The 12,610-nt window shown below is 41.1% G+C and overlaps 1 protein-coding gene across 3 annotated transcripts in view; it reads right to left on the reverse strand.

Moving 5' to 3' along the window:
- Positions 1-9,638: 9,638 nt before the first annotated feature.
- IL20RA (interleukin 20 receptor subunit alpha) overlaps positions 9,639-12,610 on the reverse strand; it is a 36,036-nt gene continuing 33,064 nt past the window's right edge. For all 3 annotated transcript variants that reach the window (XM_042937418.1, XM_042937419.1, XM_042937417.1), the window contains one exon: positions 9,639-10,529. In XM_042937418.1, the coding sequence (XP_042793352.1) occupies positions 9,735-10,529 (795 nt within the window). In that variant the 3' untranslated portion in view covers positions 9,639-9,734. The remainder of the gene's footprint in view (positions 10,530-12,610) is intronic.

The following is a 12,610-nucleotide window of genomic DNA, read 5'->3' on the forward strand; positions in this document are numbered from 1 at the left end:
TGGTCTTTACCTGCCCCCGCCCTCATCTCCTTCCAGGCCCCTCCAGGTTCACTACACCCTGGCTGCCTTCTTTTTGACCTTTCCTTCCAAGTGCAAGTGTTTGTACATCTCAGAGACTTAGCACTTGCCCTTCCCTCAGCCAAGAACTCCTTTCTGTATTGTGCCATTCGTGTTATAACTAAAAGCTTATTGCTAAACCCAAGATCACCTATTCAATGTTTTCTTCCGGAAGTTTTATAGTTTTGCATTTTTAAAGTTAGGTCCATGATCCATTTTAATTTTTGTGAAGATCTCTGTCTAGAATCTTTTTTTTTTTTTGCATACAAATATCTAATTGTTTCAACGCCATTTGTTGAATATATTATCCTTTCTCCATTGATCACCTTTATGTCTTGATCAAAAATCCATTGATATATTTGAATGGGTCTTTTTTGGGCACTAATTCATATAATTCTTTAAAAAAAATTTTTTTTTAATGTTTATTTTTGCGACAGAGACAGACAGCATGAGCAGGGGAGGGGCAGAGAGAGAGGGAGACACAGAATCCAAAGCAGGCTCCAGGCTCTGAGCTGTCAGCACAGAGCCCGACATGGGGCTCGAACTCACGAACTGGGAGATCATGACCTGAGCCGAAGTCGGACGCTTATCCGACTGAGCCACCCAGGCGCCCCACTAATTCATATAATTCTTAAGATTCATATGTCCCATCAGGAAATATTTATTGAGCAACTATTATATGATAGACACTGTTGTAGGTGCTGGAAGCATATCAGTAAAAAGTAAATAAATAAATAAATATCCTTGCATTAAAAAAATCCCTGCCTTCATGGAGTTTGTATTCTAGAAGTCAACTAATATATAACATATGAGAATATTTTTATTTTATTTATTTAATTTTCTAATTTTTTAATTTCATTATTTATTTTTAAGTTTGTTTATTTTGAGAGAGAGTGACAGAGCAAGAGAGAGAAAGAGAGAGAGCATGTGCCTGTGGGAAAGGGCAGAGAGAGAGAGAGGAGGAGAGAGAATCCCAAGCAGGCTCCACACCATCAGCACGGAGTCCACTGAGGGCTCAGCCCCACAAACCCATGAGATCATGACCTGAGCTGAAATCAAGAGTCGGACACTCAACTGACTGAGCCACCGAGGGGCCCCCGAGAATAGTTTTAGTTATTCACATTTCTTTCCCAAGTAAGTACAGCACATGCTTAAATGCCTGTATCTCCGTTTATGTTTCTCAAAGCATTTGTTCATCACGAATTTGAGCTCAGTGCTGCTCCCTGTGCAAGGAGCTGGGTATTTGCAGATGTGCCCTTCCCTCCCACCTCTCATTCCGTGTTCATTTCTTCTATCTGTTGGAAAAGCACAATACAGTTAACCCTTGAACAACGCAAGTGTTAGGGGCACCAGCTCCCTGCACAGTCGAAAATCCAAGTACAACTTTTGATCCTCCCAAAATGTAACTGCTAATAGCCTACCGTTGATTAGAGGCCTTACCAACAACATAAGCAGTTGATGAACACATATTTTGTATGTTCTATGTGTTGTATACTGTATTCTTACAACAAAGTAAGCTAGAGGAAAGAAAATGTTATTAATATCACAAGGAAAATACATTTACACTACTGTACTCTATTTACTGAAAAAAATACGAATCTAAGTGGACTCATACAGTTCAGACCTGTGTTGTTCAAGGGTCAAATGTAATATAATTTTTAGATTTAGGCATATCTGAGATGTCGAGTGCAGTAAGACATGAAATACAGGCTGAATTATACTTCACAGCTCACTGTGATATTTCCAGCACAGAAACTCCATTCCAATGTTAATGGCCTTGGGGTTTTCTGGATAACTGGGATGAGAACAAATAATATTTATTCAGCTTGAAGGGTCATATAGACAATGTCTTCAAAATGTGAATTGCTCTTTCTTGATCACTTATTTGTACTTCACGGATATGTATTTGTCCTAGTAATATCCAGTCCTCGTCCAGAAGTCAGAAAGAGATTTACAGAAACAAGTTGCCTTCTGAGCCTTGTTTGTGTACAATAATCTTCTGACAACCCAGAAACCTAAGAAAAAAAATAATGAAAGAGACTTGCTAAGCAGGAGAGCAGTGAAAAGGGAAAATTAAAAAAAGATGACATTTCTAGGCTCAACCTAATTTGGGGGAAAAGTGAAGGCTCAGAACCGTCTGTCTGGCTGAGAATTTCTAAGCTCCTATGTATCACATTGAAGGAAAGCTTGGTTCCCCTTAGCTACACAAAAAAGGCAGGTGTATGGTGATTTTTGGAAAAGAATGAGTTACTAGCTAGTGAACTACTTGGAAGAAAAAGGAGAAAAGAAATGGGGCAAATAAAGATGATTCTAAATATTGTTTTTTCATAGTAGATAATTGGAAGGTGGAAGAGACCTTAGAGACCATCCCTTCCAAACCCTTAGTTCCATGGAGGAATTCCCTCTGCAGAAGTCTTAGTAGCAACGAGCCTGTGTTGGAACGTTTCCTGTAACAGGGGACTTAGTGCTTCATCTGGTCAAGAATTAAGAGCTGCCCATTAATTATGGAAAGCAGTGAACTGAGTTCTAACTTGTAGCAACTCCCAGATAGGTGTTTTAATTCCATTCTCTGAAGCCACAAATGCATGTCTAATGTCTTCATTCATAGGAGGTCCTTTGCATATGGCAGCAATCTAGGCTTCACTAAGTTCTGGATTCCCCCCACCCTTCCCCTTATGTCCTGCCTACTAGACCCTCTTTGAGATGTTTTCTGTTGGTTAAAGCCTTTGTTAAAATACGATGCTCGGAATGAACATATGTTCCAGAATTTTGAGGGTTTAAATGATGGAGGTTTCTAAGAAGAAAGATCAACAAATGTCTTTATTGTACTTCTGTTAAATTTTGGGGGGGAGTAAAGTTAAATGTTTAAAGTTTATCATTATGCCTGAATTAAAGGTGTTCCACTTACAGGTGTTGTTGAGCCTCTGACTCATGACCTCAGGGTGGAGAGTTCAAGCCCTGCACTGGGTTTGAAGATTACGGGAAACCAACAACAACAACAAACAGTCTGTAACTTCACAAATCTCTCACTTTGGAAGCTGGTGGCAACAAGCTGGCAGGAAATACGGGACTTAGGAAAAGCAAACACACTCTATTTGCTAATGATCACTAAACATTTGTAACCAAGGTAAGCTTATCACAGAAAGGTAAGCTGCTCAAGTGTAAGGGCAGAGCATTTAAAAATCCTAACCTTCTTTCTTGCACGCTAAAATCAGTTAACAGAGATCAACTATTAGCTGCTACAGAAGGAAGGGATTTGTTTACACTATGTGATTTTTGTCAGAGTGACTGCTTGACTGCCTGCCTGTCCGAGATTTTATTACTTATTAACTCATGATTCCCAGTGAGTAGGAGAAGGCGCTTGGATTTCTAAAGTTTGCGTGAGGCTGGTGTCCTCATTTTTCTGCCAGGGCTCTGGTATTCGTTCTTTGGATAATAGCAGTTCTCAGCAAAGCCAAGGTTTTCCACGCATGCCCTTCACTGTGCACACCCAATTAACGAACGTTTAATTTCTGGTTTCAGATTTTGGACATAATCAAAACGTTGGATACTGAGAAGCTTTGTAAACAGAATATGACCGTATGTGTACTTGTTTCTGACTTCCGAGGGATGACGTCTAACAGCTCTCAGATTGCAAATGCCTGGACCAATGGCACAAGGCTGACACTGATTATGGAACCCATGAGAATGCACAAAATTCAGGAACTCTGGGGCTCTGTTATTGTTTTTTTTTTTTAAACGAAATATTCATACATTAGTGTTTGTGGAACATATATACTCAGTTTAAAGGAGAATTACCAAAGAAATACCCAGTTTCTTCCCATGTTTAAAGAGAACATTGAACCAATTCCACCAAAGCTCTGTGAGCCCCATGTGCACCCCCAGCCCGCGGGGGAACTGCGGTCCTGCACTTCCATGTTAATTATTTCCTTGCCTTTCTTTTCTTTTCTTTCTTCTTTCCATCCTCCCTTCCTTCCTTCCTTTCTTTTTTTTAAGCCCTACCCCAACCTGGGGCTTGAACTCCCCTCCCTGAGATCAAGAGTCGCAGGCTTTCCCTGCTGAGCCAGCCAGGCATGCCCCGTCTTTGCCTTTCTTTATATACTTTTTACCACATATATATGAATAGTGTTTAATTTTGTAAGTTTTGGGACTTTATGTAGATGGATTTATCCTCTGTATAGTCTTCTAGGAATCACTGTTTTTTTTTTAAAAAATTTTTTTTTAACATTTATTTATTTTTGAGACAGAGAGAATGAACAGGGGAGGGTCAGAGAAAGAGGGAGACACAGAATCTGAAGCAGGCTCCAGGCTCTGAGCTGTCAGCACAGAGCCCGACACGGGGCTTGAACCCACCGACCGCGAGATCATGACCTGAGCCGAAGTCGGCTGCTTAACCGACTGAGCCACCCAGGCGCCCCTAGGAATCACTGTTTTTGTTCAACATGTTTGTGAGAATCATTCATGTTTCATGCATAGGTATACTTGATTCATTTTCATTGCTTTATCCTGATGATAAATATTAGTGTTTCTTCAAGGTTTCTTTTTTTTTCTTCAATGAATAATACTTCTATGCAAATTTTTGCATATGTCTCCTGGCACTCTGTCCATTGCTGACATTTATCAAGCACTTATTTTTGTCTCAGGCACTGTTCCAAGCACTTTCAATGTATTGATTTATTTAAACCTTCCACAACCCTATGTGGTAGGTATAATTATTATCCCCATTTCACAGATGAGGGAGTTTGGTCCAAAGAGGTTAAGTAACCTGCCTGAGGTGAGAAGCCTGAGAAGAGACAGGGCTGGACTTTGGACCGAGCTTCTTAGCTATAGAGTCTATCCTAGTCAGTACAACATCCTGATCCTTGTGCTAATCAATCACTCAGGTAATTTGAAAAATTCTAGGGTTTCGTTTTGTTTTGTTTTCATTTGTTCACGTGTATCTTTGTTAGTCAAATTGTTAGTAAGATGGGTCAATTGTTAGTCAATTTTGTTAGCAAATTCTTTTAGAAGCACAAAGTCAACGAATTTAGTAAAGATCCCATGCCTCCCTTTTGGGGGTTGGGATTAAAATTCCCATTGTTTCTCTCCCCCCGCCACAACATCTAATATCCCAAAGTATCTGCATTTTGAATCAATTTCAGAATGGGGAAGAATGTACTTCATGAAAAGAAGGATTACTATGTAAACTATCTTAACTGTATGAGGCTTTGAAGACCAGTGGCTAATTTATATGTCCCACAGATATCAGTTTCAGTGGCAGGCAAATGGTGGATGGTATTTATTCCCATCAGTGTTCATTATCTCAACGGCCTGCGTATGAAAACATAAACATGAGCCATATGTACGTCTTCTGAGTTGGTGGGAAGCCTCCAAGTACCACCTAATCCAGAGAATAACAGGTTGAGAAATCAAAAGAAATCTGCTGAGGAAGTAAGGGAGAAAATACCTCATTTGCTTCCAAATTTAGCAAAGAGTCAGAGACAGGTCTTAGATAGAAACACGGACAGTCATTCGTGAGGACAGAAGGAGCCTCCCTCTACCTGCACAAAGACAACATAATGCAACAGCCCTCACCTCTTTCTGAAGCCTCGGATGTAGCAATATGAACCTTAACCTGGCATCTTTACTGGCATTCAGAAAGGAAAATCAACTGGAAAATCTGTTACAGACTAAAACTAGCAAAGCAAGAAAGAAATCTCGCAGCTTCTACAGGTAAAGGAGACTGGAGAAATATCAGTGAGAAACATGAGTGCTTATCCAGGCTTAATAGTGCAAGCAAGGTTGTCTTCAACCACTTTCACCGAAGGTCCTGAAGACTTCAGGAGGAGAGTAGTAGGAGCCAAGCACAGAGGAGGCCAATACCTCAAAGGGCAGATAAATGACCACCTAATAATCAACCAGCCGCTCTGCAGAGGTAGTGATTTTCAGGAAATGACATTTTGGAAAGGTTCAGTTATCTCTAAAGGACTCACGGCACTTTGCTCTTAACATCTCCAATTTTTGGTTGCTGTTTGACTAAGACAATTTTAAAGCGTTAAATTTAGAAAAAAGAGTTCACAATCTGCCATTTCAACAGTTTCTAGTTTGATTAAGACTGATGCTTCATAAAGTTAATCCAAGCATAGTTAAAATAAGATTGTTATATTTTTTGAGTGAAAAGAGCAAGTTATAAAAGAGTTCAATATGATCCCTCTTTTTGGGAAAAGCATATACCTATAAACATGGAGAGTATCTGGAAAATTCTACGCCAAGATTTATCAACCTAGGCACTATTGACATTTTGTACAAGGGAACTCTCTGCTCCGGGGGACTCCCCTGTGCATGGGAGGAAGGTTAGCAGTATTCCTGGCCTCTCCCCTGCCCCTGACATTAACAGCACCTTTCCCCTGAATCCTGAGGATCAAACATGTCTCCAGCCATTGCCAAATGTCCCCTGGGGGGTGAAATCATTCCCAGGTGAGCGTCATTTCTCTACCTTAATGTGTTTACAGCAGTTAGACCTGGGACGGTAGATCATAGGTAACTTTTATCCTTCTCCCCTTTATTTCTAGTGACTGCACACTAATATGTGTATTTATCTTCTATAGTGAAAAATAAGAACTACCATTAAAATACCTTTCACCATGGCACTCTTTGGTAAAAAATTATGGGCACATGCTTTGGAGCAAGGTCTTTGGAAAAAAAGAAAAAAAAAAAAGACATAAAGCTAGAAGATTTATGGAAGATTTCATGAAGGGAACCACAAAGAAAATAGAGAAAAACAGTTCTTCCAAGAATTCCTCTGCAAAAATTCATCTCCAGACAGGAGGGTGGTAATGTGTGGGCCAGAAAGAATTTGATTTGTGATCTGGGTGAACCGATTCACGCTGATGGAGCCCTTTCTTCAATGTTCTCATTAGATTTACCATGCTGGACAGACTTGCACTCTGGGCTGTACAACTAGTTTTTCTCTGCATTAATTTCCTTGAGTTGAGCTCAGCCCGGGAGCACCAGATCTTTCCCATGTTGTCGGCTGAGGGGTAAGTGTCCCTCTTCACGTCCTTCCTTCCCATACACATGATGTGGCACTAGATTTCACTCACTTTGTAGCAGATGTATTTTCATTCACCCAATTTAGAATTTATGGCGTGCGGAAATAGAGCCGCTAATTGTTTTCACGAGAAAAACTTACCCAATGTGGAAGAGGTAGAAACAACAAAATTTTTTAAAATGCTCACTACTTCTGACACGCTTAGGATGGCAAGAGATGATGTAAACGCTACTCAGAATTAGATTCCCTTTTATAAAACCACTGACGATTTCACTCTGAAGGCATAAAGGAGGGAGCAAGTTGATGATTGTACTTTTAGGTAAGAAAAACAGGGTGAGGCAAACTCTGCCTTGGAGTTGAAACAGTCATGTCTAAATGGCCTGTCTTTCTGGAGCCGAGCACACGCTCTGGCAGTTAACAGTAAGTACACAGTGCTCCCTACACACCAGACACTGTTCTAGGTGCTTCTATGGTCCCCTCTTTTCATCTCAAAACAGCCCTAAGGGAGTTGTTATCCTGATTTCATAGACGAGGACACTGTAGGACACAGCAGGTACTCAAATAAATCTTTTGTGAATAAAACCAATAAGCCAAGCCATCATCAATCACTTTGTTCTCTTTCTGCTTTTAATAACGACTCGTTCTTTCCTACTCCTGAACCTCTTTTACAGTTAGTGTTAGAAATTTGGTCTTCAAAACCAGCAGAATCATGTCTACAGGGGTTGAGAGGAACAGGACACTCTAGTTAATAGGATTATGGTCTAAATTAAATCATGAGCTCAGAAACTGTTCGGATTTGTGGACAATCTCAAAAGACCACGACTCCAGAATTCATCTCTCCTCCCAGGGTTGTCTGCCTGTGCCAGAAATATAAAGAGGCAAATATGGATGATACCTGTTTTCCTGTGAGAGCATCAGTGGATTAGGAGTTCATGATTAAAACAAATATTTATTAAGGTAAAATAATATGATATTGCTGTTCCTGCAGGTCAAAAACTGTCAAATGTCTATGATTTTATATGGTTCAACTTCATAGATTCTGTCGTATTTTAATGCATTGGCTGCAGAGTTTAATTTTCTAGGTGAATGGTAAAGGAGAGGAAACTGGTTACTGGAAATTAACTAGGTTGGTAGTGTTTTATAGTATATTTTATTTTTCTCACAGTAAATTGTGTCAAATTTTAATACGTTCTCCCCTACATATTTATTTAACTTCTTTCTTTTGTATATCTTTGTTTGTTTATTGATTTTAAAATTATGTAGATAGGGGATATTCATTCATACATACTCCAAGGAATGTTTGAGGCATTGCTCATTCAGATAGAATATTTCATATTATAATAGTAACGTAGTGTTTCAGCTGCTAAACATGTTTCAATTTATAGACTACGTAAATATCTTTTTAAGGGCACATTTCCAAGGGCACCTGGGTGACTTAATTGGTTAAGTGCTCAACTCTTTTTTTTTGTTTTTTTTTTAGGAATTAAAATCATACAAAATTTATTCTCTGGCATAATGAAATACAATAGGAAGTGAATAGCAGAAAGGCATTTGAAAATTATTAAACACTTGGAAATAAACATGTTTCTAAATAATATATGGGACAAAGAGAAGGTATCAAAGGAAATAAAAATATATATATATATATATATAAAACTAAATGTACATGAAAATATAACATATTAAAATGTGTGGATACAGTGAAGAGTGCTCAACTCTTGACCTCAACTCAGGTCGTAATCTCAGGGTCATGAGTTCAAGCCCTGCGCTGGGCTCTGCACTAGATGTGAAACCTGATTAAAAAAAAAAAAGAAAAAGAAAAAGAAAAAAAAGAAAAAGAGAAAAGGCACATTTCTAGAAATAAATGTACTGTTCTATCACAAAAGGTGGCATTTTCTTTCAGGTTAGTCCCCTACTAAAAAGTGCCTATTAAGTTACTGAGAGGACATTTTCTGACTACAAAATCATAATAACAATTTATCTTTACACTCCAGAAGTTCTCACAAAATATGAATATGGCCACTTAAAGTAGCCAAAAGCGTGTAATTTCAAGGTCTGTGCCTGATTTGCTCACTCTGAACTCGGATTATTACGACTGAACGGGGGGTTGGTGTCCTTAAATGTGACCAACTGACCACCAACTTAGTGGTATTTGTATGTTTTCAGTACTTCCTTGCTCTGACAATAATCCAAATTCTAAAAGAAGAGTAATATTTCTAAAATGAATGGTCTTCATGAGATATTTTTCTACAGTGCTATATGCTTGTCAAGTGCCCGGAAAAATAATTGCAGAAGTAGGCTTGTTACACAATAATAAACAGAGAGGCCATACATAGCACACTCACCTGCGGGAATTCTTTATCCGATTTGGCAAACATTTTTGAATGCACACAAAAAATGAGCCGGCCACTGCATTCCAGATACCGGCTCCCCCCCCCATATCTATAAGAGACCCCCATGCATGACCCAACTCCCTTATGAGGCAGGATGAAACCAGTCCTGTGAGAGCAGAGAAGAAATAAGTACTTCTCACTGACAAATCTGAGCCACATTTCTTTTATCCCGCATACTTTATTTTTCAGTCCCTTATACGTTTGCACCCATGTGCCTTGTAACAGCAGGGGTGTGGCAAAGGGAAGTTTGGGTGTCAGTCTTCCATCTGCACATAGAGTCCCCATTCCTCCATAAATTTCAGGAGGTCGGTTTCGTTGTCTTCCGACGGCTTGTCTGGAGCCTGCTCCTCATACAGTCTAGACAAAAGGCCCTCCTCCACGAGCTCCTTGGACTCAGGCCGCTTGCCTCCCTCTGAGCCATGTTCAAAGCTAGGGAAGGACGGTATGCACAGCCTGCCGGTCTGAGGGTCCCAATCCACCAGTGTGGTCGACGGCTCTTCCTCTCGCTCCTCTTCTGTGCCCACGTGCTCCTGCAGCAACTGGTCCAGGTCTCGGAGCTGAGGGGCATACGAATACAGTGGTGCCTGGGGGCTCACGTCTGCCAAAGCAGCCTGTTGCTCAAAGAATGTTCCTTGTAGGGACACCTTCTCCTGCAAATTGAGCTCAGGGCCGCCAGGCCCCACACAAACGTCGGCAGCTCTTACATCATATTTGTATTCAACAACTGCCTTCTCGGTGGGTATTGCTCTGCCTGGTGACCCTTGCTGGGTTAGGGAAGTGCCCTGGGTGCTTTCCCCAGAGTCGCAGGAAATGTCCACCAGATGTGAAGCATACCCTAAGTGTTTCACCTCCGTTTCCGCCTGACGCGGCCGCTGGTCCCCACTGGGCTCATCCCCGTCCGACCCAGCGTCGCTCTTTTCCACTACGTGTCTCATATCCTTATGAGAAATTTTAGAATCCTCCAAAATATTGAGGGTGATAAAATTAATCACAATTTTTTCAGCAGGTACAAAGAATCTTTTGTCAAATTCATTTCCATAAATCAAAATCTATAAAGAGAGAAGAGAATGGTTTTCACCTTTTCACTTGAGAAAGACATGAAAAACAGCTGTTAAGTAGAACTTATACTGTCATCAGATAGTTTTAAAGACCTATTCTTACCCACTCATGGAAGTGAAAGCTATTCTTGGAATAAACAGAAAGCCTCATTCATGGAGGCAAGAGACCCAAGACACGAAAAAGGCATTGGAAGTGAAAAGTGGTTCCCTGGGTGAGTGTTTATCCGACCCAAGGATCAGGGTGAGACAGTGCCCTTCCCTCCCTGGCTGAGGGAGTTCAGGGGAATTATTTAATTTCTTGAGTCTCAGTTGTTAATTCCGTAAAATCTGGATTTCTGCCACGTGAGAAGTGGTGAGGACCGAGTGAGCCAGTTTTGAAACTGCTTTGTTAATTATGGGTGATGACGTATTTCTTAGTTAGCTATGGTTCCCCAGGTTACCAGCCCTGTGTTGGATATACTCCGGACATGAGATGTGGGCGGGCATGAAAACTGCATGTAAAAAAAGAAATACGCACATGAGTAGGGATGGTTTTACTCATTCCCCGGATACCACTCTAATCACAGTATAATGAGGCCAAAAAGGGAAATTCATCTGCCTGTTTATGGCAGATAGAGAAGCTCTAAATCGTGTCAGGGAAACTGGTTTGAGGTTAAAATTGTGCTGGGGCTATGTGGAATGTGACTGTTTAGATGGCAAGTCATGAATTATGTGACAATCCTCATTGCCCACCCCATGAAGTGATTCCATCCAACACTACAAAATATGACATTCAGGGGCGCCTGGGTGGCTCAGCGGGTTGAGCGTCCAACTCTTGATTTCGGCTCAGGTCATGATCCCAGGGTTGTGGGATTGAGCCCCATGTTGGGCTCTGCACTGAGCTTGGAGCCTGCTTAAGGTCCCCCCACCTCTCTCCCTCTGCCCCTCCCCGACTCGCTTGAATGCAAGCACGCTCTCTCTCTCTCTCTCTCTTAAAAAAAAAAAGACAAAATACGACATTCAGCCTCATTCCTTTACAAAATTTTGGTTCCAGAAAGCCACTTGTGATCAATTCTCTTATGAATTATCCTCCCAGGAAAGGTCTCCCTGTGCCATTAGGAAGCTAACTCTAAAGCCTAAAAGCAGGCAGAATAATAGAAACGTTGAAATGCCAAACTAACAGCTTGCGTTGCGTACATGGATGCATTGTGCATATGTGAACATATATTTTAATAACAGGCAAAGAACCCATTTTATCATTGAAATATGCCCAGCCCTTCAGAGCCCTTCAGTGCGCAGTCCAGAAGCATAAGGTTTACTCCTTCTTCTTCTATTTTCTTGCTCTCCTTGCTGTGAATGATTGTCCTGGCTATTTTCCTCCTATGTTTTCCACTCCATGCCTGTCTCTGGCCCTGCATCCCACTCTCCTCTTTTAGACTCTCCCCTTGGCTCCCCTGGACAACTGCCACAGTCTCCTAGCTGCTCTCCTTGTTTCTAGTCTTACTCCCTCCAAAGCTGTCTGAGACCCACCATCCAGTTGGATCTAAAACCCGATATTGACCATGAAGCTTCCTACTCAAAACCCCACAGAGATTTCTCCTTGCCAACAGAATGTAAAATCGAAGCCCCTTAGAATAACATCCCGATTCTCCTGTCCCCTGGCCCTAACACCCCCTCTCCACTTTCATTTCTGTAGCTCCTCATCAGCAACTGTATGGTTCAGCAAGATCATGTGGTTTTCCAAACATCTGCTCACGTTGGTCCCTGCTGGTTTCTCTGCCAGCAGTAGGTGCCCTCTTACTCCCCTTTCATAACCAAGGCAGGGCATAAAGCTTCTCCTGGACCCCAATGTGGGGTTCAGTGCCCTGCCTGTGTCCCCAGAGTCCTCAGTGCCTGCTTTCATCTTAACCTTCACATACCATTTTGAAATTCGAGTCCTCAACTGAACTTGAACGTCTGGAAGGGCATAGATCGTGACTTAATTTATTTGTGTACCTCAAGACCTGGTCTAATCTGCTCATTAAACCTAAAATCTTTGTCAAAGCTGAGGAATCTTTCTCTTTCGTTATGTTAGTGAGTTAACCTAGTGCCAA

This window comes from Panthera leo, chromosome B2 (assembly GCF_018350215.1).
Source record: "Panthera leo isolate Ple1 chromosome B2, P.leo_Ple1_pat1.1, whole genome shotgun sequence".
In the NCBI taxonomy this organism is placed as follows: Eukaryota; Metazoa; Chordata; class Mammalia; order Carnivora; family Felidae; genus Panthera; species Panthera leo.